The sequence below is a fragment of the Ctenopharyngodon idella genome, chromosome 20 (genome assembly GCF_019924925.1).
Source record: "Ctenopharyngodon idella isolate HZGC_01 chromosome 20, HZGC01, whole genome shotgun sequence".
In the NCBI taxonomy this organism is placed as follows: Eukaryota; Metazoa; Chordata; class Actinopteri; order Cypriniformes; family Xenocyprididae; genus Ctenopharyngodon; species Ctenopharyngodon idella.
In genome coordinates, this window is record NC_067239.1 from 29,561,237 (window position 1) to 29,584,211 (window position 22,975).

Here is a 22,975-nt window from a genome sequence, read left to right on the forward strand (position 1 = left end):
TGAATCAAGTTCAGCCAAAGTTTTTGAGTTTACAGTTGTGACTAAATATTTCCCCAGGACGTATAATAGTTATTAATACTGCTACAAGATTTTATTTTTCTAATCTAGCAAGTAATTCTCATTAAATGAATACATTTCACACACTTAACATGTGGTTCAACATGAGGTTGAACCAACTGGCTTCACAGCATATCGAACGGATTTGAGGACTTATTATCAGTATGCGAATTGTTGCACTAGGAAAAATAAGACATTGGACAAGTGTTATGGCAATGTTAAAGGTGCCTTTTCTGCCTCCACATTGCTACCATTGGGAGGATCGGACCATGATGTTGTTAATTTTCAACCTAAATATCAAAGACTTCTTGAAAGGGAGATACCTCAGGTTAAGACTGTTAAGAGTTGGAATAAAGAGAGTATTAAGTGAGAGAAATAAAAATGAAGAAAATACTTTGACATCGACTAATATTTTTTCTATTACAAAAGCTGATGTCAAAATAATGTTCCAAAAATGTAATACACACAGAGTCCTGGGCCAGACAATATTTGTGGTTATGTATTAAAAACCTGAGCAATTATCCACAGTTTTTGCTTCATTGTTTCTTGACCAGCATGTAGTGCCAACCTTGTAGAAAAACTTCAGCTATGGTACCTATTCCTAAAATTAACAAACCAGTAGAACTTGGTGATTATCGTCCAATTGCATTGACTTCTTTGGTGTTTAAATGTTGCGAAAGGCTTGTTAAAAGGTATATAGTGGAAAACACACAGCATTTATTGGATCCATTTCAATTTGCTTATCAGCCCAATAAGGGAGCAGATGATGCTATTTTAACACTGTTGCATGTTTATTCACATCTTGAGGGTTCCAGAAATCATGTAAAAATTCTCTTTGCTGACTTTTCTTCTGCCTTTAATATCATTTTACCATCTGTATTGGCTGAAAGACTATCTAGATTTCTCTCTAGATGGAGGACTGATTTTGTGGTTACAGGATTTTTTTAAGTGTGTGTGTGTGGGTACCTCGTTGTCTGAAAAACAAATTACGAATGTCAAAGGAGACATTTAATTAAATTTGCAGATGATACTGCTTTGGTTAGTCTCCTTAAAGGGGATGAGGACAGACATTGACCCTTTTAAAATGAATTTGTTTCTTGGTGTGACGCATCAATGTTAAGTTAAATGTTTTAAAAACTAAAGAAATGTGTATTGGTTTTAGGAAAGAGCCCTCTGTGAGTGTGACCACTATTAAAGGGGAGCAGATTCAGAGAGTTGAAGACTATAAATACCTCACAGTTGTTTTAGATCACAAATTAAGGTGGGGCAAATGGACTGACGCTGTGAACAAAAAGGGTCAGCAAAGACTATACTTCCTTAGGAAGATGGTGTCATTTATTAAAGTGTTTTATAATTCTTTTGTTGAAAGTGTACTGACCTTTTGCATTGTTTGCTGGTTTGGAACTTTTTTCTTAAGCCTTTCATGAAACCAGCCCAGAAATAAAAGATTATTTTCTTCAATTTTGTGGTGAAATAGGACATGGACAGGTTTTATGAAATACAGGCAAATGTTACATAAATGAGCCTCAATAACACCAATTAGTTTTACAGATGCTTGTTTTGCTCTGGTCTTTATTGCACATTTACATCACAAGACACGGAAAATCACAACATCCAAAGGCACAAACATAAAACAAATGTTTACAGACGATATCTGTTGGTATCTTGTTGAGGATTGGTAGCATTATATTGGACGGATTTCAGCTCTGGAGGAGGACTGGAGCTCCATCAGTCTCAGCTGTGAAGAGGAACATTCAAAAAGATTTCAAGTGAAACTGCCATTAAGGCTTAATCATGAATATTGCATTTCCTCTTCACAGGAACTTGGCTGAAGATCTTGAATATGTAACCGAAAGGCTGTAGTTGCAAAACCACAAGCAAACACATATTTTACCTTCATGTTGCTCGTCCTGGTCTGAGGTCTGACTGCCCACAAACTTCTGTCTCAGTGAAGACAGTGTTTGTTCAGGGACGTGATGGGGCAGTGACTCCAGATAACTTAACACGTAACGATCAGCATCCGTCAGGACAAACCGATGGCCAAACACTGTAGAGGAGAGCAGAAAGAACAACAGCATATGAAGAAAAAAAAAAGTGCAATGATTCCCAGGAAGTCATGTCACTGATCAACACCTTCCACAGTAGCTCCAATAGAGAAGTCTGCTGGTCCGTAGTATTCTGGGTTTTCCACTGTGCTTCCTGGTTTTGGGACACGAGTCTTCTCTAGGAATTTTCCTCCGATGATGCCAGAATTACGTGTGGATTTCTCAAAGATGCAGATCATGTCATCAGACAGATAGTAAGACAGAATGAAGCGCCGTCCCTCATCCAGGGGATTCTGGGAATCCTATGGAGAATGATAACATTGATATGTAAGGAATAATGTACAGTCATTGTCGTAAAATAAACCTTTACATTTTTCTAAATAAAGGGAGAATAACAGTGTGCAGATCTTTTTTGTATTATTTAATATATTTTTTTGATCTTGCACCTGTCCAAGACAATTTGGATGTGCGTACCTTGACCTTTATCGCGTAAAATAAACCTTGACATGATGAACAAGTGAAAGCTACTTAATAAATAAATATGTGGACATAAAATATTGTTTTAAGATTTAGCCCTATTTGATAATTTTACTTGTATATTATCTTAAATCTCCCGCTAAAAATATAAATAAAAAAATAGTCCATTGTACAAAACAATTGGCCTAGCAACAAGACGAGTACGGCAGCAACATTAGTCATATTAAAGTAGTGATGAAGCGAAGTTACGTGTTTACATGTGAATAAAAGCCTAAATTAAAGTGCAAAATTCACTTTTGCATGGTGTTTGAACATAAATGTGTGTTGGCAGTGTGTACACAACCACCCTACAATGATAAAAATCCAACCACTCCTTTTTTTTAATCCCCATAAATCATAAGCGGTGTCTCAGAACAAGCCATTTCCAGATCCCTGGCAATGTGACATCACATTAGCCACAGGCCCCGCCCACGAATGTTGACAGACACTGCCGTTTTAACATAGACCCGCCCTGAGTGAGTTCACAGCCAGTAAAGTCCGCCATTGCTGCACTGACGAGAGCGTCTCCCAAGCGTTTTCGGTGTTCTGTAGCTGGATGGATTAATCCACATAGCCAGGGGCGTGTTTAGATTATTGGGGGACCTAAGCAAATCTCCAGGAGGGGGCCCCAGCGAGAGGGGGGATTTGAGGTGTCTGTAGAGAGTATACTGTGATTTTTCCTTTTTTCTCTCCCAGCCTCATACTCCCGTCCCAGAGCGACACCCCATAAGCACCACCACACTCACTAATGCATAGTATGCTTCTGACAAGCTACATGTAATTGAGAGCATTCTGAAACAATGCTTATGTGTGTGTTATCAACATGTCAATTTATTATAAGCAACACAACACTTTAACAGCCAATGACATTTACTGCTGGAGAGACTGGACTGATTTTCTACTGTTTAGTGTTAATCACCATCTAACTTAGCCAGTTAAGATCTACATTGTCTTAGATGTTATATGAATATGGTCTCTGGATCATAGGTTTTATCAGCTGGCAATTTTCAATACACATTTAAGAGTGCAAGTTGCAACTATTATTAATAATGGAATGATGAGGCTTATCAGTATGTCACAATATTACCATTGAACTCCGTTTTGCACCATTTCCTGTCAGTCTGTCATCATAGTTTTGCATTTCGATTCACAAGCTTGCAATTCGAGTCAATATCAGTTATTTTGGATGTACTGTATATCAGGTAGGCTACAAGTTTTCTCAAGAAAAAAAATCTCTCAACTAATGCTGTATAATATACATGGGAATCAGTTGGTACTACATTAATATTGAATGTTAAAATGAACCAATTTGTATACAAACTTAAATTACACTAAAGGAAATTTTTATAATAATAAAGTTATAATAGGCCTACTAACTTTAAAATTATTTCTACTCCAAATTTTTGTTTTTCTTTTTAAATATAAACATTTAAATGGTGGCTGTCAACTTTATGGATTTATTCAAACATAGGCTATTGAAGAACATAATTAATATGTAATATGGTGCATATATTTAGCTAAATGCTCCTCTGTAGAGTTAATTTTTCGAGCTGACTAACGAGTTTATAGTCACTAAATATGTTTGTTCTGAGGTAAATGTGACGTTACGTTTGTTTGTTTACTAGCTTTTTTATTACCGTCTTTCTGCGGTTGAACACTGAGTAAGCGATTACACGAGACATGATATGGATTTTGGTAAGTTGTTCTGTATCTTTTAACATACCTTTAGGTGTTCATTCATGTTTATTTCGCATTGTAACTGGTATTAAAGCGGAGGAGAGGATCAGTTCACGTGCGTGTCAGGCTGCCGCTTCTCTTGAACTGAGGCTACAGCGAGCTGTCACACCCCATCAAAGAGCGCCAAATCCGTATCCTCACGCTTTTTTAAGTGGATATACGGAAATCCTTGACCTTTCCTAGTGGGTATAAGGCATATACCTGCGTATCATGTAGACTATACCACTGGGGGGATCCCCCTAGGGAGAAATCGCGTGGGCCCAACGCAATTGCGTGCTTTGCGTGGTGGGTAAACACGCCTCTGCACATAGCTCTCTCCATTTACTCCCTAAATCTGAGCCGCTGAAGACGAGGTGGATTAATTTTGTTTTCGAAGAAAATGCTCCTTCAACTCTACGGAAATTCGTTTATGTCTGCGCGAATCATTTCACACCGGACTTCTTTGTGAACAAATGTCAATACAAAGGGACAATACAAAACAGAGGTTGTACTAAAAAGTTGTTACTCAAGGATAGATCAGTAAACTGTTCATGATCCAGCTTACAGCCTCCAGAGTGATACTGGATACGGCAGTAATGAAGGTGAGAGCACTTTATTACAGTTCATTGGAGAATCAGCTCTTGAAGCTCCGCCCTCTTAGGCCGAGCGCAGCAGCTCATTTGCATTTAAAGGGCACACACTGAAACGACGCTTTTTTGCTCAACCCCAAAAAGTGGCAATTTTAACATGCTATAAAAAATGATCTGTGGGGTATTTTGAGCTAAAACTTCACATACACACTCTGGGGACATCAGAGACTTATTTTACATCTTGTAAAATGGCGCAAAATAGGTTCCCTTTAAATCTATTCATCATAATCGTGTCTCTTCAGAAGATTAAACCGCTCGATTCATATGGATTTATTTTACGAACTCTTTAGTTACGTACTGACCTGTCAACGTTTTGGGTGAATAGACTTTCAATAGACGGACATAAATGTTCATTAAAAAAATCTTCATTTGTGTTCCGAAGATGAACAAAAGTGTAATGATTTTGAAATGACAAGAGGCTAAGTAAATTAACAGAATTTTTTTTAATTTTTTGGGTCTAGTATTCTTTATGTTCTCTCTTCTTTTTCATTCGCAAACATGCAAAATGGCGTCTATTGCCTTTGTATGAAACAAAGGAGCGCAAGCCCACGGAGTGATACGAGACACTTGAAAGTAGCACCGGATTCAGGCGACGGCACTCTGCGTTGCGTTGTTTTAGCGCAATATTCACTTAGGACTCGGGAGATTATGCAAATGAGGTGTATTCTTACCAGCCGTGCGGCGTAACGCAGGACTTTGTGGTCGTTTTCCAGCAGTTTGATCACGTCTTTCTTGGGCGGTTCAGGAATCAGAGACAGACAGTTCTGTAACGAGTCCTCCAGAGAACCGAAGCCGTTATACGGAGGAATTACCTGCGTGACAGCATGACACGTCATCACCGCAATAAAGCTAACGCGTGCGTTCAGAAAACACACGGAAAGAATATATGGATGAACAGATGGAGGAAAGGAAAATGAAGCAAATCATTTACCTCACAAACAGTCTGGATAGAAATGGTATTTTTCCATGAATAGGGTACAAAATAGGCCTTTTTGTTTCTTTTTCAAACATTTGGAACATTTTTACAACATTTGGAACATTTTGTTATATTCTAAAAATTAACTTTAACATTAAATAATAAAATTTGCATTTGTTAATATAATATTTGTGACTGCTGGGTAAGAATATAAAAAAAAGACATTTTGATGTCGCTAATAATGACCGATTCACTAATAAATCATTCATTGATGAGTGGAATAATACATGAATCATAGCTGACTCTGAATGGTGTATTTCTGCAATGGCATCGCTAACTGAAAACATTTGCGTGACGCTTCATTCACACCGCTAGATGTCAGAATAGTCCAAGATAACACAGAACATGAGTGTACCCTATTTGTGGAAAGTGGCATACCATTTACATACTAAATATTATTTAACTTTCAATAAAGATGAGATTAGCCCAATCAAAAGTATGTATCTGACCCTCTTGATGTCTTGTGGTGTTCTAGTGTCAACAGTAAATGGTTTGAGCAAGATGTCGGGGTGATTCTGTTCAAAGTATTTCCGGGTGAAATTGTCACAGTCATACAGCAGGAAGCGCCTCCCCATCAGCGTGACCTCCTCACCGACCCTGAAGTCTTGAGGAGAGAAATACTCCTTCACGTCATGAGGGGAAACTTCGAGAACACTGCTGGGGAACGGCTCTGAGTCGAAAAAGAGAGAGAAGTTTAAGAATTCAGTCATTTATTGTGTCTATACTTCTATAAACACAAAAAGCAACAAAACTGAAGGAGGTTTGTCTCCGTGTTAAAATTAGTTCTGCTCTGTTAAAGGATTAGTTCACTTCAGAATTACAATCTCCTGATAATTTACTCAGCCCCATGTCATCCAAGATGTTTATGTCTTTCTTTCTTCAGTCAAAAAGAAATGAAGAAAATATTCCAGGATTTTTCTCCATATAGTGGACTTCACAGGTTGAAGGTCCAAATGTCAGTTTCAGTGCAGCTTCAAAGAGCTCTACATGATCCCAGACGAGGAATAAGGGTCTTATCTAGAGAAACGATCGGACAATTTCTAAAAAAAAAAAAAAAAAAAAAAAAAACCTTTTTAACCACAAATGCTCGTCTTGCACTCCTTTGCGATGTGCCGCGCATTACATAATCATGTTGGAAAGGTCACACATGACGTAGGCGGAAGTGCCGATCCAGTGTCTACAAAGTGAACGTGCAAAGACTAAGTCAAACATCCTTTACAAAAAAAGGTAAAACAACGATGTCAGACGATTTTGAGTTTGGAGGAGAAAATGAGTTTCTCACCCTACCGCGGTACTTCCGCCTATGTCACACGTGACCTTTTTGATGTGATTACGTAATGCGTGGCGCATCGCAGAGCAGTGCATGATGAGCATTTGTGGTTAAAAAGTATATAATTTTTTTTTTTTTTTAGATAATGACTGATCGTTTCTTTAGATAAGACCCTTATTCCTCGTCTGGGATCGTGTAGAGCTCTTTGAAGCTGCACTGAAACTGACATTTTGACCTTCAACCCGTTGAACCCCACTGAAGTCCACTATATGGAGAAAAATCCTGAGATGTTTTCCACAAAAACTTTAATTTCTTTTCGACTGAAGACAGACATAAACATCTTGGATGACATGGGAGTGAGTAAATAAGGAAATTTTAATTCTGAAGTGAACTAATCCTTTAATGTAATGTAGTAAGTATGTCCAACTTTATCCACATACAGATCTTCTAAATGCAACTATGAGGCATAAAGATATTGAGATATTATAAACATTAACATCATGATTTTCTGTAAAGCTGTTTGACTTTGCTAGTGTGTGTTTACGGTCTCACCGCAGGTTGGTTTGATGTGTTTGGGGACCCTCTGTCTGCGGAGCAGCACTGGGAAAGGGTCCCGGCCGCTGTTGGCCTCGTGATGTTCACAAATCTCAACAGAATCGTCCACTAGATAGTAATACAGCGTTACGGGCCGTTTCTCTCCGTAGAGAGAGTCCGAGTCGTCCCAAAGCGCAAAGAAACGCAGCACCTGGAAATACACACGAGACAGCAGAGAAATGAAGAGTGAGAAAATTAATTCATGTGTGGGTGAACATACAGGACTGTGTGTGTTTGTTTACCTGTCGATCCAGGGCGAGGAACCGCTCCAGCTGATGATTGTGGTCGTAGGGTATGATGTGAGTTTGCTGTGTCTGAATGCGGCGGATGGTGTACGGGTCTCTGGGAATGGACTCCGACTCATTTAGTACTATTCCCTGACTCTCCATGAAGTCCTACACACACACACACACACTCAGTCAAACCAAACCCATCAGAAGCAGCAGTCTATAGATCAGTGTGTGTGTACCTGTGTAAAGCCATCGCAGTGTGTTATCCTGTAGACTGTTCCGAACAAACTCATGTCCATCCCAACATTGAGGTCTTTCCAGTGGTAAAGCTCTCCGCGCTGGTTTTTGGTCAGCCTCTGACGTTTGATCAGTTTTCCCTGAGGAATTCCTGAGTTTTCCACCGGTGGCTCGATCACACACATGCTGTCATCCTCCAAGTGATAATAAATCACCACCGGACGAATGCGGAAGTGCTCATCCGGGGAGTGCAACACTTCCTGCCGGAAGTAACCATAGAAACGCAGCACCTGGAAATCAAAGGGTAAAGTTGAGAGATTGGTTCTGTTTCAATGAGATAGATAGATAGACAGAGAGACAGACAGATAGACAGATCGATAGATAGACAGACAAATATATAGACAGACAGATAGACTGATGGAACAACGGACAGATTGATGGATAGACAGACATATACAGTGCACAGCGTAAATGAGTACACCCCCTCTGAAACTTCTGAAAGTCAGCAATTACTCAATTACTTAGAAGACATATTAGGGTTTTTTAGAGATATAATGCTCCAGCAAGTCTGCTTAATCAATTACCAAAGAAGCATGTCAAAATTATTCAGGAAAATAAGATTTTCTTATCAAGGTGATAAAATGTTGTGTAGCAGAAATGAGTACACCCTCCTAAAAGTTACTAAATAAAATAAAATCAAAATTTTCTGGTGTAAGTTTTATGGCAATGTTGAACCAAAACATTTAAAGAGAAGTCATTTCTTGACAATTAAAAGTGTTATATAGCCCACTGAATCATTCTTAGACTTAATGCTGACAACAATGGAACCACTTGGGAGAGAACTGTCAGGAGACTCGTTTCTTAGCACAAAAGAGGACGGTTGTACAAGAGGATTACCAAATCATTGTTTTAAGTGTGAAAATATAGCAAAAGTAACACAGAAATTCAAAAACAATGGACTTGTGACAAGGCCCCTGAAATAATCAGGCCTTCATTTTAAGCTTTCATTTAGTGATGAGGGAGAGAAATACCAAACGAGTGTCTCAGAGCCAGCAAAAGCTATGAAAAGAGTGACTGTTTATCTCACAGAGTAAGATGCAGCCTACAGAAATGACATGCATGGTTATTGTTCTCACTGGAACTACCTACTGTAGCCAAAGTACAAAGTCAGTTAGCCATTTCCAAAGCCCATATTTACAAAATATAGATTCTGGGAATCAATACTCTGGTCTCATGAGACCAAATCAATTATTTTGGATCTAACAGCATCCAAAATGTTCTGGTGTTGCTAGAGGAGGAGTACAGTGAGAAGTGCCTGATTCCCACAGTAAAGTTCAGTGGTAGTAAAGCTCTTATATAGGGATGCATGAGTGCTGAAGGTGTGAGGGAGTTGTGCTTTATCAATGCTGTCATGAATTCCCACACCACTGTGTAATTTAATACACCGTCATGAAACAGAAGATGTTACCCTTTCCTCATTCCCTGCATTGTTGGGCATTTTTTCAACATGACAATGAGGACATGCATTCTCCCAAGGTGAAAAACCTTCTGTGGACATGTATTGCACTCAATCTTAACACTCTTGAGCGCTTGTGGGGGATTCTGTAGAGACATGTTGAGCAACACTCCCCATTAAAGATCAGGGCATTTAAGGAGCTCATCATCCAGGAGTTAAACAGGACAGATGTGACAATTTGTCATGCACTTGTACACTCCATGCCAAGAAGGGTCAGAGCGGTATATTCAAAATTATGGAGGGCATACTAAGTGCTAGAATATTATACATTTGTTGAATTAAACCTAGGGTGTACTCATTTCTGCAATCCTTAATTTGAACAAAATTGGCTAATTTATTTATTTTATGGCTATTAATGACATATATTTCTCAGTTTTTATTATGTATATGTTTAATACATTTTAGTTTTGCCATCTTTCCATGAATTGTATTAGTGATCATAAAGAAAATACATATTTTGTATTTGTTCAGAGGGGGTGTACTCATTTATGCTGTGCACTGTAGATGGACAGACAGATCGATAGATAGACAAATAGATAGACAGACAGACAAATATAGAGAGACAGATAGACACAGATAGAAAGACAGACAGACAGACAGATAGATAGAACGACAGATCTATAGATAGACAGACTGGCAGAACAACAGACAGAATGATCGATAGAAAAAGACAGACAGATCGATAGAAAGACAGATAGACTGATAGAACGACAGATAAACAGATATATAGACAGATCGATAGAAAGACAGATAGATAGATAGATAGACTGATAGAACGACAGATAAACAGATATATAGACAGATAGACAGATCAACAGACAGACAGATAGACGGACGGACGGTATAGATAGATAGATAGATAGATAGATGGATAGATAGATGACTCTTCACCTTCTTGTCATAAGCAGCGTGTGCCGGTATGTGTTGGAGCGGCAGGTGTCGGTGTGTGTCTGTACCATAGGTCAGATTTGGGATGTCACTGATCAGCTGATTCCTCTCGCTGTGACTGATGTTCAGCGACACCAGCGGCTCTTGTCCAATACCGACCGCGGGCCGCCGGGGCAGAGCGTAACCGTTCTTAAAATCAAGAGTCTGAGCTCTGTGGAAAGCTGATCTCTGAATAACAGCACAGAAATAATGGGTAAATGCATAACAATATAATATCTGCATATCTGATAAATAGACTCACATAATGTTCCTTGGAAAAAATAATTAATAATTTGTTAATGTGCAGCAAAAATCTAAAATTTGCATTTAAGAACGTTTATAAAGATTTAAAAATGCAGAATTAGATTTTACAAAAGAAAACAATTAAATTTAAAAAAGAAATTAGCAAAGTTAATTTGGGCCTATAGGTCAAAGTTTCTCACCGTTAAATCACGAAAAGTGTTTCCTGGCAGGAAAGGAAGCCCGTGTCTTGTATTGATAGACATTATGGCTAATTAATTACCCTAATCTATATTAAAATAGAGTAAAAGCCAAGTAAACAAAGTAAGTTAAATGTAAGTTGTTCTCTTGTGGGAACTGCTGCTCTTCCCCGAGGAGGTTTGTTTATAATGGCCTCCATGGAGACCACAAACACTGGCGGTTGTCATGGTGATGTAAACAATTTCTTTCATGCAAGATGTTTTAGATCTAATAGTCTTGTGAATCATTCACCAACAGGTGGCGCTATAAGTTCAGTTTATTCAATGCAGTTTATTTAATGCTCCATTACAATCAAAACAAAACCTCCCACAGGTCCTGCTCTGTCCATGAGCTGATATTCCTATAAAAGCCATGCTGAAATATTACTGGAAAATAAAACACCAGCAGTACACAAACAAGTCTGTGATGGATTACAACACAAACATCCTGCCGCTTTACAAGATTTAAGAGCTCAGGTGCAAACAAACAATCCACATGCATACAAATGTTGAGTCACTTCATGTGTTGGCTTGGTTTGAGTGACAAGAGAATAAAAACCTTACATATTACTTCTAAAATGATGGCTGTGTGGGCATGTGCTCTTAAAAATAAAGGTTTCAGTGAGAGGATGGAGACTACAGGCTTTACCAAACTTTTATGACTTGTATCTGCTTTGTCTATTACATAAACATTGGTTAGGATCTTTGTATTGGTTTTAATAATAGTTAGAGATTCCTAATTCTTTATAAGCCATTTTATCTTAAAAATTAAATAAAATGTCTTATTAAATATTTTTATTACATTTTTACCACCTGCTGAGTTTGTGACCACATTTTCTTTTGACATTTTATGTGGGGCCCAAATTAATTTTGATATAATATTCAGTTTCTGAGAATATTAACCTCTGGTGGTCTTTTTTTTTTTTTTTTTTTTTAGAAATTTATCAGAATGATACAAAACTTTACAAAAAGGTTTTGGCACTTGCTACGTGAAAAACAAAAAAATCATGGAAATGATTACAAAAAGGGTTAAATGGCCCTGAAAAAAATAGTCACACTTGTATTGTTCATGGTCAAAAATGAGTGCATTGGAAACAAATTTCATCTAGTGGAAACATTTGGTACTGCGCCCAAACAAAATCTTACTGAAAGCTAATTTTTTGAGATGTCAAGCTCAAATTTGTAACACAACTTGTTTAGATTTATGACTTTGATTTTCTCTCAGTTTTACAGTAAAACGTGTTTTGGAAAATATATATTTTATATAAAAATTAAAAATAGTATTTTTATATTTAGTATTTTTTCATAATAAATGTTTTTTTAAGTTCAAATTTCAGTTCAAATTATTTTTTAAGTTCACTTTTTAAAACTTTTTTCACTTCAGCAATAATCTGCCAAGCGTCTTCTTTAAAAAGAGACCAAACTACCAAACTTAAAAAGTCTCCAAACCAGATTTATGACAGTTTAGTTGGAAATTTCATTTTCAGGTCTTTGCTCAAAAAGCGATTAACAGGAAATAAATGGATCATAACTATTCCATAAATATAATTTAGTACTATAAAATCCCCTAAAATACAATATATATATATATATATATAAAAAAAAAAAAAGCATTATCAAACTAAAATATAGTACGAAGAGCCACACAAAGAGCACCAGAGGGATGTTGCCTAATTTACGTATAAATTTACGTTTCAAAGTCACAATGCAATACATGTTGAGTAAAGGAAAGGTAAATGGTAGTCTATTTACCTGTAGTTTTTTTTTTTTTTTTTTTTTTTGTTCTTTAGAAAACCTTTATTTTTAAGAGCGTAAAATACGTTATTTATGGTTTAGTAACATCAGCATGAATTCTGAGCCCTCATGACATGTAACAGAAACACATTAACCACAGTTGTAACACACAGAAAGCATTGAATATAGTCATCGAGTGATTAACTGTGTTGGCAGATGCGCTCTGTGTTTAAGGCACACGTCACGTTCTTATAAGAACCTCTTTGAGGCTACGGTTGCATCTATGCAGGAACATTTCAATGTCTCTCATCCCCTTTAAGAATAGAAGATTATACACAGAACACTTGGATTGCATCCCTGAGCAATCAGTATAAAAATAATTCATCCAAAAAAATAGTGGTATCAAAAACTTTTTAAATATAAAATAGATTTCAATAAGGCTGAGATGTGTATATGTATATATATATATATATATATATATATATATATATATATACACACAAAATTATTTGGACACTTAAGTCACCCTTAAAAATGTACAAATGTCATTGCATTTGATAGTAAAATATCAAACAAACTTGCATTTATTTTAAAGTATGACAGCATAAGCAGACTTTAAGCAAACCATAAAAAATATGATAAATAATTTAATTACATAGTGATAAAAATGAAATATGGGTAACACTTTACAATAAGGTCCCATGCATTAACTAAAATGAACTAACAACGTGCAATCCATTTGTCACAGTATTTATTAATCTTTGTTAACGTTAATTTAAAAAAATTGTTCATTGTTAGTTCATATTAGCTCAGATCCATTAAATAATATTAACAGATTTTTTTCTCATTAAATAAAATTTTCATTAAATTATTTCAATAATGTATTAGTAAATGTCGGAATTAACATTAACTGAGATTAATAAATGCTTTAAAATATATTTCATTGTTAGTTCATGTTAACTAATGGAGCCTTATTGAAAAGTGTTACCGAAAAATGCATTGTGACACAGCGAAGTCAATGACGCAGAAAAGTGAAGCTCTAGCATCATTTGTTTGCAAATGCAGCCTGGTTTGTTATATTTGTTTGCTAATGCAATGACATTCAGATATTTGTAAGTGTCCAAACACACTAGCCCCACTGTATATGTGTATTTTGTCAGATCAAACTGGAAGGCACTTAATTTGGCGACACCTCTCCCTACATACGGCGGTCCTCACTGTTTGACAGGCAGAGTGATGGACCAATCACAGTGCTTAGAGCTTATCACACCTCTCAGAGCTGCCTATAGACTCCTAGAGCCAGTTTCAAATGAACTACATCTCCCATGAGCCTTAGCTTCAGCCGCATCCTGCGTTCCATTCAATGCTAAAAATTGGAATGTCCAACTTTCTACTTCGAAGTTCAGTGGAACGAAACTTCCAACTTGCGTAAATTCACAACTGCAAGATGTCGGACATCAAGTAGGAATATTTCCACATCCCACTGGTGGAAATGCAGCATTCACCTCTGCATACGGAAGGTTACGGATAAAGCACGCCGCAACCTAAAGCTTATTTCCACTGCAAAGGAAATGCGCAGTTTAATGCCACACGTGGCAAACACTTTAGCGTTCAGGAAACTCCTGTTAGCTTCCCATCTGGATGTGTCCGATCAGAGGCGGCGCTCTAATAGTAGCGATTCAGGCTACGCGTTCCTGGGACGTCCGGCTGTCCGTTCATCCAGATTTCCCGTATGATTCGCTCTCTCTCTTCCAGCCGCTGCGCTCGCTCCAGCTCCTCCGCCGATGTGAAGATGTTGGTGTTGAGCGTGCGCTCGAAGCGCCGGTGCCGGCGGACCGAGAGGTCTGAGCTCGAGTCCCAGTCAGAATCAGAGTCACTGGTGTCGCTGTCAGAGTCCGTGGGTCTTGGCCGCTTCTTAGCGACGCCGTGACGCCGTTTACAGTCCATACGGCAGGAAATCTGAACCACCAGCGCGAAGAGCGTGAGGAACAGACCGGCACACACACCGCACATGAAATACAGCGCACATCGCTCCGGGTGCTCTGTGATGGAGAGAGAAAACACTTTTCAAGACAACATGAAATCAAAATGGACCCATTTACTTTATTATTTTCCAGGTCAGTTTGACCCAAACACATATTTGAGTTGTCGGAAATACCGGTTAACCTAGGATGTTTTTCTTGAAATTGTGTGAATATACCTGATTTAAGGCCCAAAACATACTTCAAATGAAATAGAAGAATGAACTGATGTGACGTCATTTCGAACAAAATCAGGCCAAAACGAAGTTAGTTTTGTGAGTTCGAAACGGCCTAACAAAGTGCGCTCCAGCTGCAAAAGACCTTCGTACTACCATTGGTCCTTGATGATAACGTAAAAGGAGGTGTACGCTGAGGCTCCGCCTTCTTTCACGTGGAACTCTTCTCTCAGTGTTGCCAAGTCCACGGTTTTCCCACGGAATTAGGCTACTTTAACACTGTTCCTGTGGGTTGTTTTTCATGTCTGGGGGTTGAAGCAACGCCAAATAGCACGATATGTAGCCCCTGGCATGTGAATTTTACCAGGGGAACCCCACTAGAAACGCGGATTTTACCACTCGGAATGCGATTTTTACCAGGGGACCCTGCCTAAAACGTGATTTGGCTAGTTTTGGGCAAGTTTTGTTGTGAAAACCTGGCAACCCTGTCTTCTCGGACTCATTTCATCTGTTGAATCCGTCGAGGTAAGATCTCCTCGGGTGAAAACATGAACACACTGGATAGCCACTTTATAGTAGAAAATGAAGTTGTGCTTCTGATGAAATGAGGCGCTGACACTGTTTTTCATGTTTGATACTGTAAAGCTGCTTGCTTTTAAGCAATCTATTGAATAAAATGCCATATAAATAAACGTGATGTGACTTTACTGGAGTGCTAATTTGCAGAGTTCGTGCTAACATACCCACATTGTTATGATCAGATGCTTTTGTTATGCTTTCTATAAAAAAAAAAAAAAAAAGCTTGCCGTTTTTAAAAATTCATCTAAACGTCGCTCTCAGCAGTGTGGGCGGCGTCAGATGTTCGATAACAGTATATCGCTGCTCACGTATTTCGAACTTCGTTTTACCCCTAAACGAAGAATGAAAAAGAACTTCACTGTAAGTATATCGGGGCCTTTAGGGTCATGAACATGCATGCAAAGTGGTGACAGTGAGGTGTTGTGGAATGTGCGTAAGAAATTACTACTACGATTGAGATGTCAATTTGACCAGCAAATTGTTAAATACAGTTTATTCTCATGTCTACTTTTTTGAATGTTATAGGTTTACTCATTCTACCTGATTTGTTTGTGTGTTTGTTTTTCATAGTGTGATTTTTGATAAATTGTTTTCTATCCAATTAGGATCAGTTTGACTTGGAATATTAAGCAACTGATGTCACGTAGTAAATCCAAGCACTTTTTTATAGCAATTTTTGTATTTATGATTCAATTAATTCCTGAAAGTACAATCCTACAGTTTTTCTCATTGAATATCTTGTTGAATATAATGAGAAAATATATCAACAATTCAGAAATGTACTGTTCAGTACTGTTCAAAAGTGTGGGCCACCGTCATTATGCTTTTTCTGAAACAATTTAATACTTCTATTCAGAAAGGATGCATTAAATTAATCTAAAGTGACAGTAAAGAGATAATGTTACAAAAGATTATTTCAAATAATTTTTTTTTTATCCATCAAAGAATCCTTAAAAGCATGTAACATGGTTTCCACAAAAATATGAAGCAGCATAACTGTTTTAACATTGATATTAATCAGAAATGTTTCTTAAGCAGCAAATCATCATATTAGAATGATTTCTGAAGGATCATGTGACACTGAAGACTGGAGTAATGATGCTGAAAATTCAGCTTTGAAACACAGGAATAAATGACATTATAAATAATATATATTTAAATAGAAAATAGTTCATTTAAATTGTAATAATATTTCACAATATTACTATTTTTACTGTATATTTGATCGAATAAATGGAGTCTTGGTGAGCAGAAGAGACTTCTTTCAAAAACAATAAAAAATCTTACAGACTACAAACTAGTTGTGGGTTGAATAATAGTGAATAAGAAGATTTTTATATGATTTTAAATGATTAAAAAAAACAACAACAACAAAAAAACATTTCCTTTAGAACAAGAACCTGCTGACTACTAAATAATGAATATATGAATATATATTTTTGAGTTTATCTATAGAGCTATTGAGTGCTTACATTCAGAGATCCACAGCAGATGTGTGTGTCGTTACCTGTGATGTAGGTGTAGGCCGTCAGCATGCTGCTGATGAGAGCCATGGCTGGTCTGATTACGGTGGAGATGGTTGGGTTCGGATCGCTTTTTCCAGACCGATCCGTCTGTTCTGAATAAGGACCAGAACTCCGGCCTCGCGTCGACTTCCCTGCCATCAAATGCACACAATCATCATGACTTTAATGTACCGCACTGAGCTGAACCAACCATCATCATAATGAGATCGTTATAAAACAAAAAGTTTATCTATGGTGGGTTAAAACGCCCTAAGCTTTCATGTCTGACAATAAACAAAAGAATAATTCAATCAATAATTCATCAACAGCTTCTCATTGTGAGTGTGCATATGTGGTGTTAAAGGAAAAGTTCACTCAAAAATGAAAATGAAAATCATCATCTACTCAACCATCATCTTGTGGCATAACCATTATGACTTTTTTCAATTTTATAACACAAAAAATAATGTTTTGCACAATTTTTCTATTGGATGCTGTCAAAACATTTATACGATTTATGCGCTATATATGTCTAAATATCAAAGACATCAAATGTCATTGGTCATGACTGATCTGATTGACACAAACCCTGATGCAACATGAATTGTCATAGCATATTGCAATATGTATTCATGCATGACTTCAGAAGAATACAGTGCACAAGTCATATGGACTTAATTTATAGTACTTTTATGGTGCCTTTTCTGTAATTGTTGGAGCTTGACCTCTGTAAAATTATGATACTTTTGAGTCTTTTTTAAAGCTTCATACTGGTCGCTATTCAAGGCTATTATATTGATTTTTAGGGTTTTTTGAATAAAGAGTCATCTAAACGAAGCTGACATTAAAAGCTTCTTAAACAAATATGTTTTTGTACAGTCTCAGTTCACAGAAAATGCACTGTGGTTGTTTTAGTTTTAGTCTGATTCTGTTCTACAGTCAAAACACGGCTGTAGCTACAGCAACTATCAGCATCTGTACACAGAGAGTGTGTGTGGTTTCTGATTCATGACTTCAGATCAGTGTTTCCCATCATTGCTCTGATAAAAGCAATTAAGCTGATTCCAGTTGGAATTTTCTGGAGGTTGTGTTTAGGTTCAGTCATTATGGTTTGCTTCTTACCTGGCGCGGAGTCAGAGGTCAGAGACGGGGTCCCGTCCGGAGGGGCGCTGTCTCCCACCACGTTGGGGTCATGAGGCACTGATGGGGGAGAGGGGAACGACGGATGCCTGGAAATCGACTCCTGCACGAGTTTCTTTGGCACTAAAGAGAAACACATAATTCAATAATTCACCAAAAAACATATTTCTACTCATGAATCATCTTCTACCCCCTCACACACACTCACAATGCATTAGAGATATCATTCCCTCCGCTGCGATCGCAAGTCCGTCCAATATACACACAGAAATACAAGACTGCCTTTGTGCAGATGGAAACGGAAAATATAGTGGCAATCATCAGGGTCTAAAACTAGAAGAGTGGACAAAATGACCACAAATTGGCTAATTTGAAAGATTAGATCCTATAGATACTGGGGAATATAAACGTCCTTAAATCACAGTTGTGTAGTAAGGATTCATTTAAGTTATAGTGACTCTATCACTGAAATTTGATTACATTTGGCACATGTTTTCAGACTGAGTTTTGTGATGTTTTATGCTGATAAGCCACATCAAATACTGGTTCATATCATATTCATATCATATGTTTATATCATATTTTTGTGGAAACTGTGATGCTTTGATGAATAGAAAGTTTAAAAGAACAACATTTATTTGAAATAGAAATCTTTTGTAACATTATAAATGTCTTTTCTGTCACTTTTTTTTCCAATTGTCCTTTGCTGAATAAAATTAATTTCTTTAAAAAAAATTTTTTTACTGACCTTTTGAACAGTAGTTTACAGTACATACTATATTATATTACTTAAATTATTATGTATAACATAACAATATAATTAAATAATTAAATGGAAATAATATAAATGAAATTATATTAATTATTTTGTTGCTTAGACCCCTTACGGCCTGCCAATGGCCCTGCAACAGTCGGGCAGAGAGGTCTGGTTTGCACACACACACACACACACACACACACACACACACACACACACACACACACACACACACACACACAGGTTTGTTTTTGTGAATTGTGGGGACATTCCATAGGCGTAATGGTTTTTATACTGTACAAACTGTATTTTCTATCGCCCTACACTACCCCTACCCCTAAACCTACCCATTACAGGAAACTGTGCGCATTTTTACTTTCTCACAAAAACTTATTCTGTATGATTTATAAGCCTTTTGAAAAATGGGGACATGGGGTAATATCCTCATAAGTCACCCTCTCCTTGTAATACCCATGTCATTATACAAATTTGTGTCCTGATGTGTCACAAAAACACGCACGCACACACACACACAGTTCCAGTAACGCACAGCATTTATTTTAAACCCTCTCTGAATAAACATGGCACCAAATTTAGCGAAACAGGTTTCAGTTAAACTCTAGAGACAGTCTGGAAACAGCCTGAGGACTCTCTCTCTCTCTCACACACACACAGACACACACAGACACACACACAGAGACATACATCTCCTCATGAAAGCTGAAACACTCACCAGTGCCAGTTACTGATGACTGAGTTATTCTACTCACACACACGGTTTCTCTGAGGGAGGTCAAACTAAAAGACTGACACAATAATCATTCTGTGTGTGTGTGTGTGTGTGTGTGTGTGTGTGTGTGTGTGTGTGTGTGTGATTGTAATGCCCCTGGAGCAATTACAGTCCACTGATTGGGGGTAATTGGAGGCACATGTGAGCTTATGTATATTTATGTGTGTGTGTGTTTTCATGTATATCTGTGTTCATTTTCAACCATGCTTGTACAAAATCTTCAAAAAAAATGACAGAATAAAAATGAAGAAAAAGGCAAAATGAGAACAACCCATTTAAAGAAAAATTAATCACAAATGAAATACTCAAATATAAGTCTAGAGTTTCAAAACAAATCTCAAAATGTGCTCAGATTTGCCAATACGATCTAAAAATCAAATTCCAAGACCAAATGGGGTTATGCATTAATTTTATAGCTCTTCACTGTATGTCAGCTATTGACTCATTTGTGTCTATTTTTTATTTCTCCTAAAGAATTTTAAAGACACACAAGATAAAGTTGGTACTTTTACGATATTTTTTGGCATTTTTATGTCTTTATTGAAAAGGACAGTACAGAGATTAGACAGGAAAGTACAGGGTGGAGAGAGGAGAATCGAGATTGGCAAAGGACCTTGAGCCGGGAATCAAACTCGGGTCACTATATGTTGGAGCACTGCCCACGAGGCTATCGGCTCCAACACAAAGTTGGTACTTAACTGAGATCTGCAAGAAGTCTTGTGAGCTTTGAAAGAGCAACCTCTGAGCTATCAGCGCTATCAAAACATCAGTATCTTGACCAGCACAACCAAGCAACACTGACTCAACCAATGGCGTGAGTTTAGGGAGGGGCTATCGGTTTAAACCAATGGAAGACAAGGGGAGGGTTAGGGAAACCTGTCTGAAAATTGTTTAAACACTTTATGTTTAAACACAAAGAAGAAAAAAAGAACAGAGAAGAGTGAAAGAATCAACATGGAAATATTCCTGTCATCAGAGTCAAACTAAACCTCTTCCAGACCTCAAAATATGTGTGTGTGTGCGTGTGTGTGCATGCATGTTTTCTCTGGCATAGTACAACTCTATTATGTGCCATATGCTGATTTGTGCAGGAAACAGACACACTTAACTCACTGAAGTGTGGCATTCTGGGACAGCTGGAGTCCTTGCTGCTCAAATAGAGATCTACTAATATAACTACAGCAATCTGTCTGTGTGTGTGATTCTAATGTAAGACATCAAGAGAACACCAGCCAAACCGCATACAACACACACACACACATCCTGAAACACACACTCCTATAAACCACAGAAAGTGCTATTGAGATTCAGTATCAGTGTGCAAACAAAGTACAAAAAGAATAAAAGTTCATAGAGGAGAGACTGTGTGTGTGTGTGTGTGTGTGTGTGTGTGTGTTTCATTTGTTTTTCTTTGTTTCCACCCAGAACATCCTAGCAACTGCATAGCAACAGGCTGGCAACCCATCATATGGCAAGTTTTGCATGTGCAAACACTACTCATAGAAAAATTATTCTACACATGGACAATTTTCTCACAAAATATAAAAATGTAGTTTAAATGTAAGTGAGGAGCATGATAGTATGATTTATAAGCTGTTTTTCCTCATGGGGACCAAAAAATTTCCCCACATGATCAAATTTCTGGTATTACTAGTAGGGAATAACTGAACCACACACACATACTCGGTTTCACTATCTTTGTGCAGACTCTCCATAGATGTAATGATTTTTATACTGTTCAAACAGTATATTCTTTCCCCTGCCCCTAACCCTACCCATCACAGAAAACTTTCTACATATTTACATTTTCAAAAAACATCACTTAGTATGATTTATAAGCTGTTTTCCTCATGGGGACCAAAAAAAAATGTCCCTACAAGGACAAAGATTTCAGATATTGCTATAATTGGGACATTTTGTCCCAATAATGTAGGGTTTACCAGGACCAGACACACACACACACACACACACACACACACACACACACACACACACCTGTTGACCTTTAGAACCAAGTGGCATTTCCAGGGCAGGCGCTGATGAGAGAATGATGATGTAACAAGTGTGTGTGTGTGTGTGTGTGTGTGTGTTTATAGAAACACTGTTTGCTTTACTGTCTTTCATTAGAGCAGGTGTAGGAGGGGATATTGGGCAGTGTTGTGTTTGTTATTGTGTAATAGTGTTTAGTCTCAGTCAGCGTAATCTTTAATTGTGATGTTCATGCTCTTGTACACTATCAAACTCCCTGTAGGACAGACATTCCTGATCCTCTCCTTAATGCTGAAGTGTGTTGTTTCTGAAGTGTGTAAAAATGGTATTGCAAAAATAATGAACACTCACCCCAGAAGTGTATTTTCATGTGGACTTTTAGTAAACCAATAGTTCTGTCATGACAACTCTCAGAGTGTTCGTCATGGTAATGGATATGACAATGTTGAGATGTTTGGTCTTGGAAGAATAGATCTGCTGCTGCTGCTGCAGACCAAGTACGGGACTTGCTACTTCCAATACATACAACACACACTGCTGCTGTACAATATAGCACACATGAATTACCCGTAGAAGATCTACACAGGTGGAGCTGGGGAAGGTAGAGGGTTTCTGAAAGCGTGCTGAAACTTCTACAGCAAATGTTGACCAAGTATTTGAAGGTTGAGCAGCGAGCTCATTGGCTACTGATACAGCAGGAACCAATCAGCTGTGCCCTACAGAGAATAATGTGATTGCAAGCAGATTGAGTTAAAGGGTTAGTTCACCCAAAAATGAAAATTCTGTCATTAATTACTCACCCACATGCCGTTCCACACCCGTAAGACCTTTGTTCATCTTCGGAACACAAATTAAGATATTTTTGTTGAAATTCGATGGCTCAGTGAGGCCTCCATAGCCAGCAATGACATTTCCTCTCTCAAGATCCATTAATGTACTAAAAACATATTTAAATCAGTTCATGTGAGTACAGTGGTTTAATATTAATATTATAAAGCAATGAGAATATTTTTGGTGCGCCAAAAAAACAAAATAACGATTTATATAGTGATGGCCGATTTCAAAACACTG

The 22,975-nt window shown here is 37.6% G+C and overlaps 2 protein-coding genes across 5 annotated transcripts in view; both read right to left on the bottom strand.

Moving 5' to 3' along the window:
• Positions 1 to 1,596: 1,596 nt before the first annotated feature.
• efhc1 (EF-hand domain (C-terminal) containing 1) lies at positions 1,597 to 11,392 on the bottom strand. Its single transcript, XM_051875313.1, has 10 exons — positions 11,178 to 11,392; positions 10,699 to 10,923; positions 8,294 to 8,581; positions 8,067 to 8,219; positions 7,783 to 7,975; positions 6,410 to 6,630; positions 5,656 to 5,796; positions 2,191 to 2,404; positions 1,952 to 2,104; positions 1,597 to 1,795 (listed from the first exon to the last, which is right to left on the bottom strand). Exons 1-10 carry the CDS (start codon positions 11,238 to 11,240, stop codon positions 1,758 to 1,760), a joined length of 1,689 nt encoding a protein of 562 aa, XP_051731273.1. The 5' UTR covers positions 11,241 to 11,392; the 3' UTR covers positions 1,597 to 1,757.
• An 81-nt stretch (positions 11,393 to 11,473) lies between these two features.
• LOC127502396 (protein eva-1 homolog A) overlaps positions 11,474 to 22,975 on the bottom strand; it is a 48,996-nt gene continuing 37,494 nt past the window's right edge. For all 4 annotated transcript variants that reach the window (XM_051875315.1, XM_051875314.1, XM_051875317.1 and 1 more), the window contains 3 exons: positions 18,351 to 18,491; positions 17,231 to 17,380; positions 11,474 to 14,989 (listed from right to left, as the gene is read on the bottom strand). In XM_051875315.1, the coding sequence (XP_051731275.1) occupies positions 14,613 to 14,989; positions 17,231 to 17,380; positions 18,351 to 18,491 (668 nt within the window). In that variant the 3' untranslated portion in view covers positions 11,474 to 14,612. The remainder of the gene's footprint in view (positions 14,990 to 17,230; positions 17,381 to 18,350; positions 18,492 to 22,975) is intronic.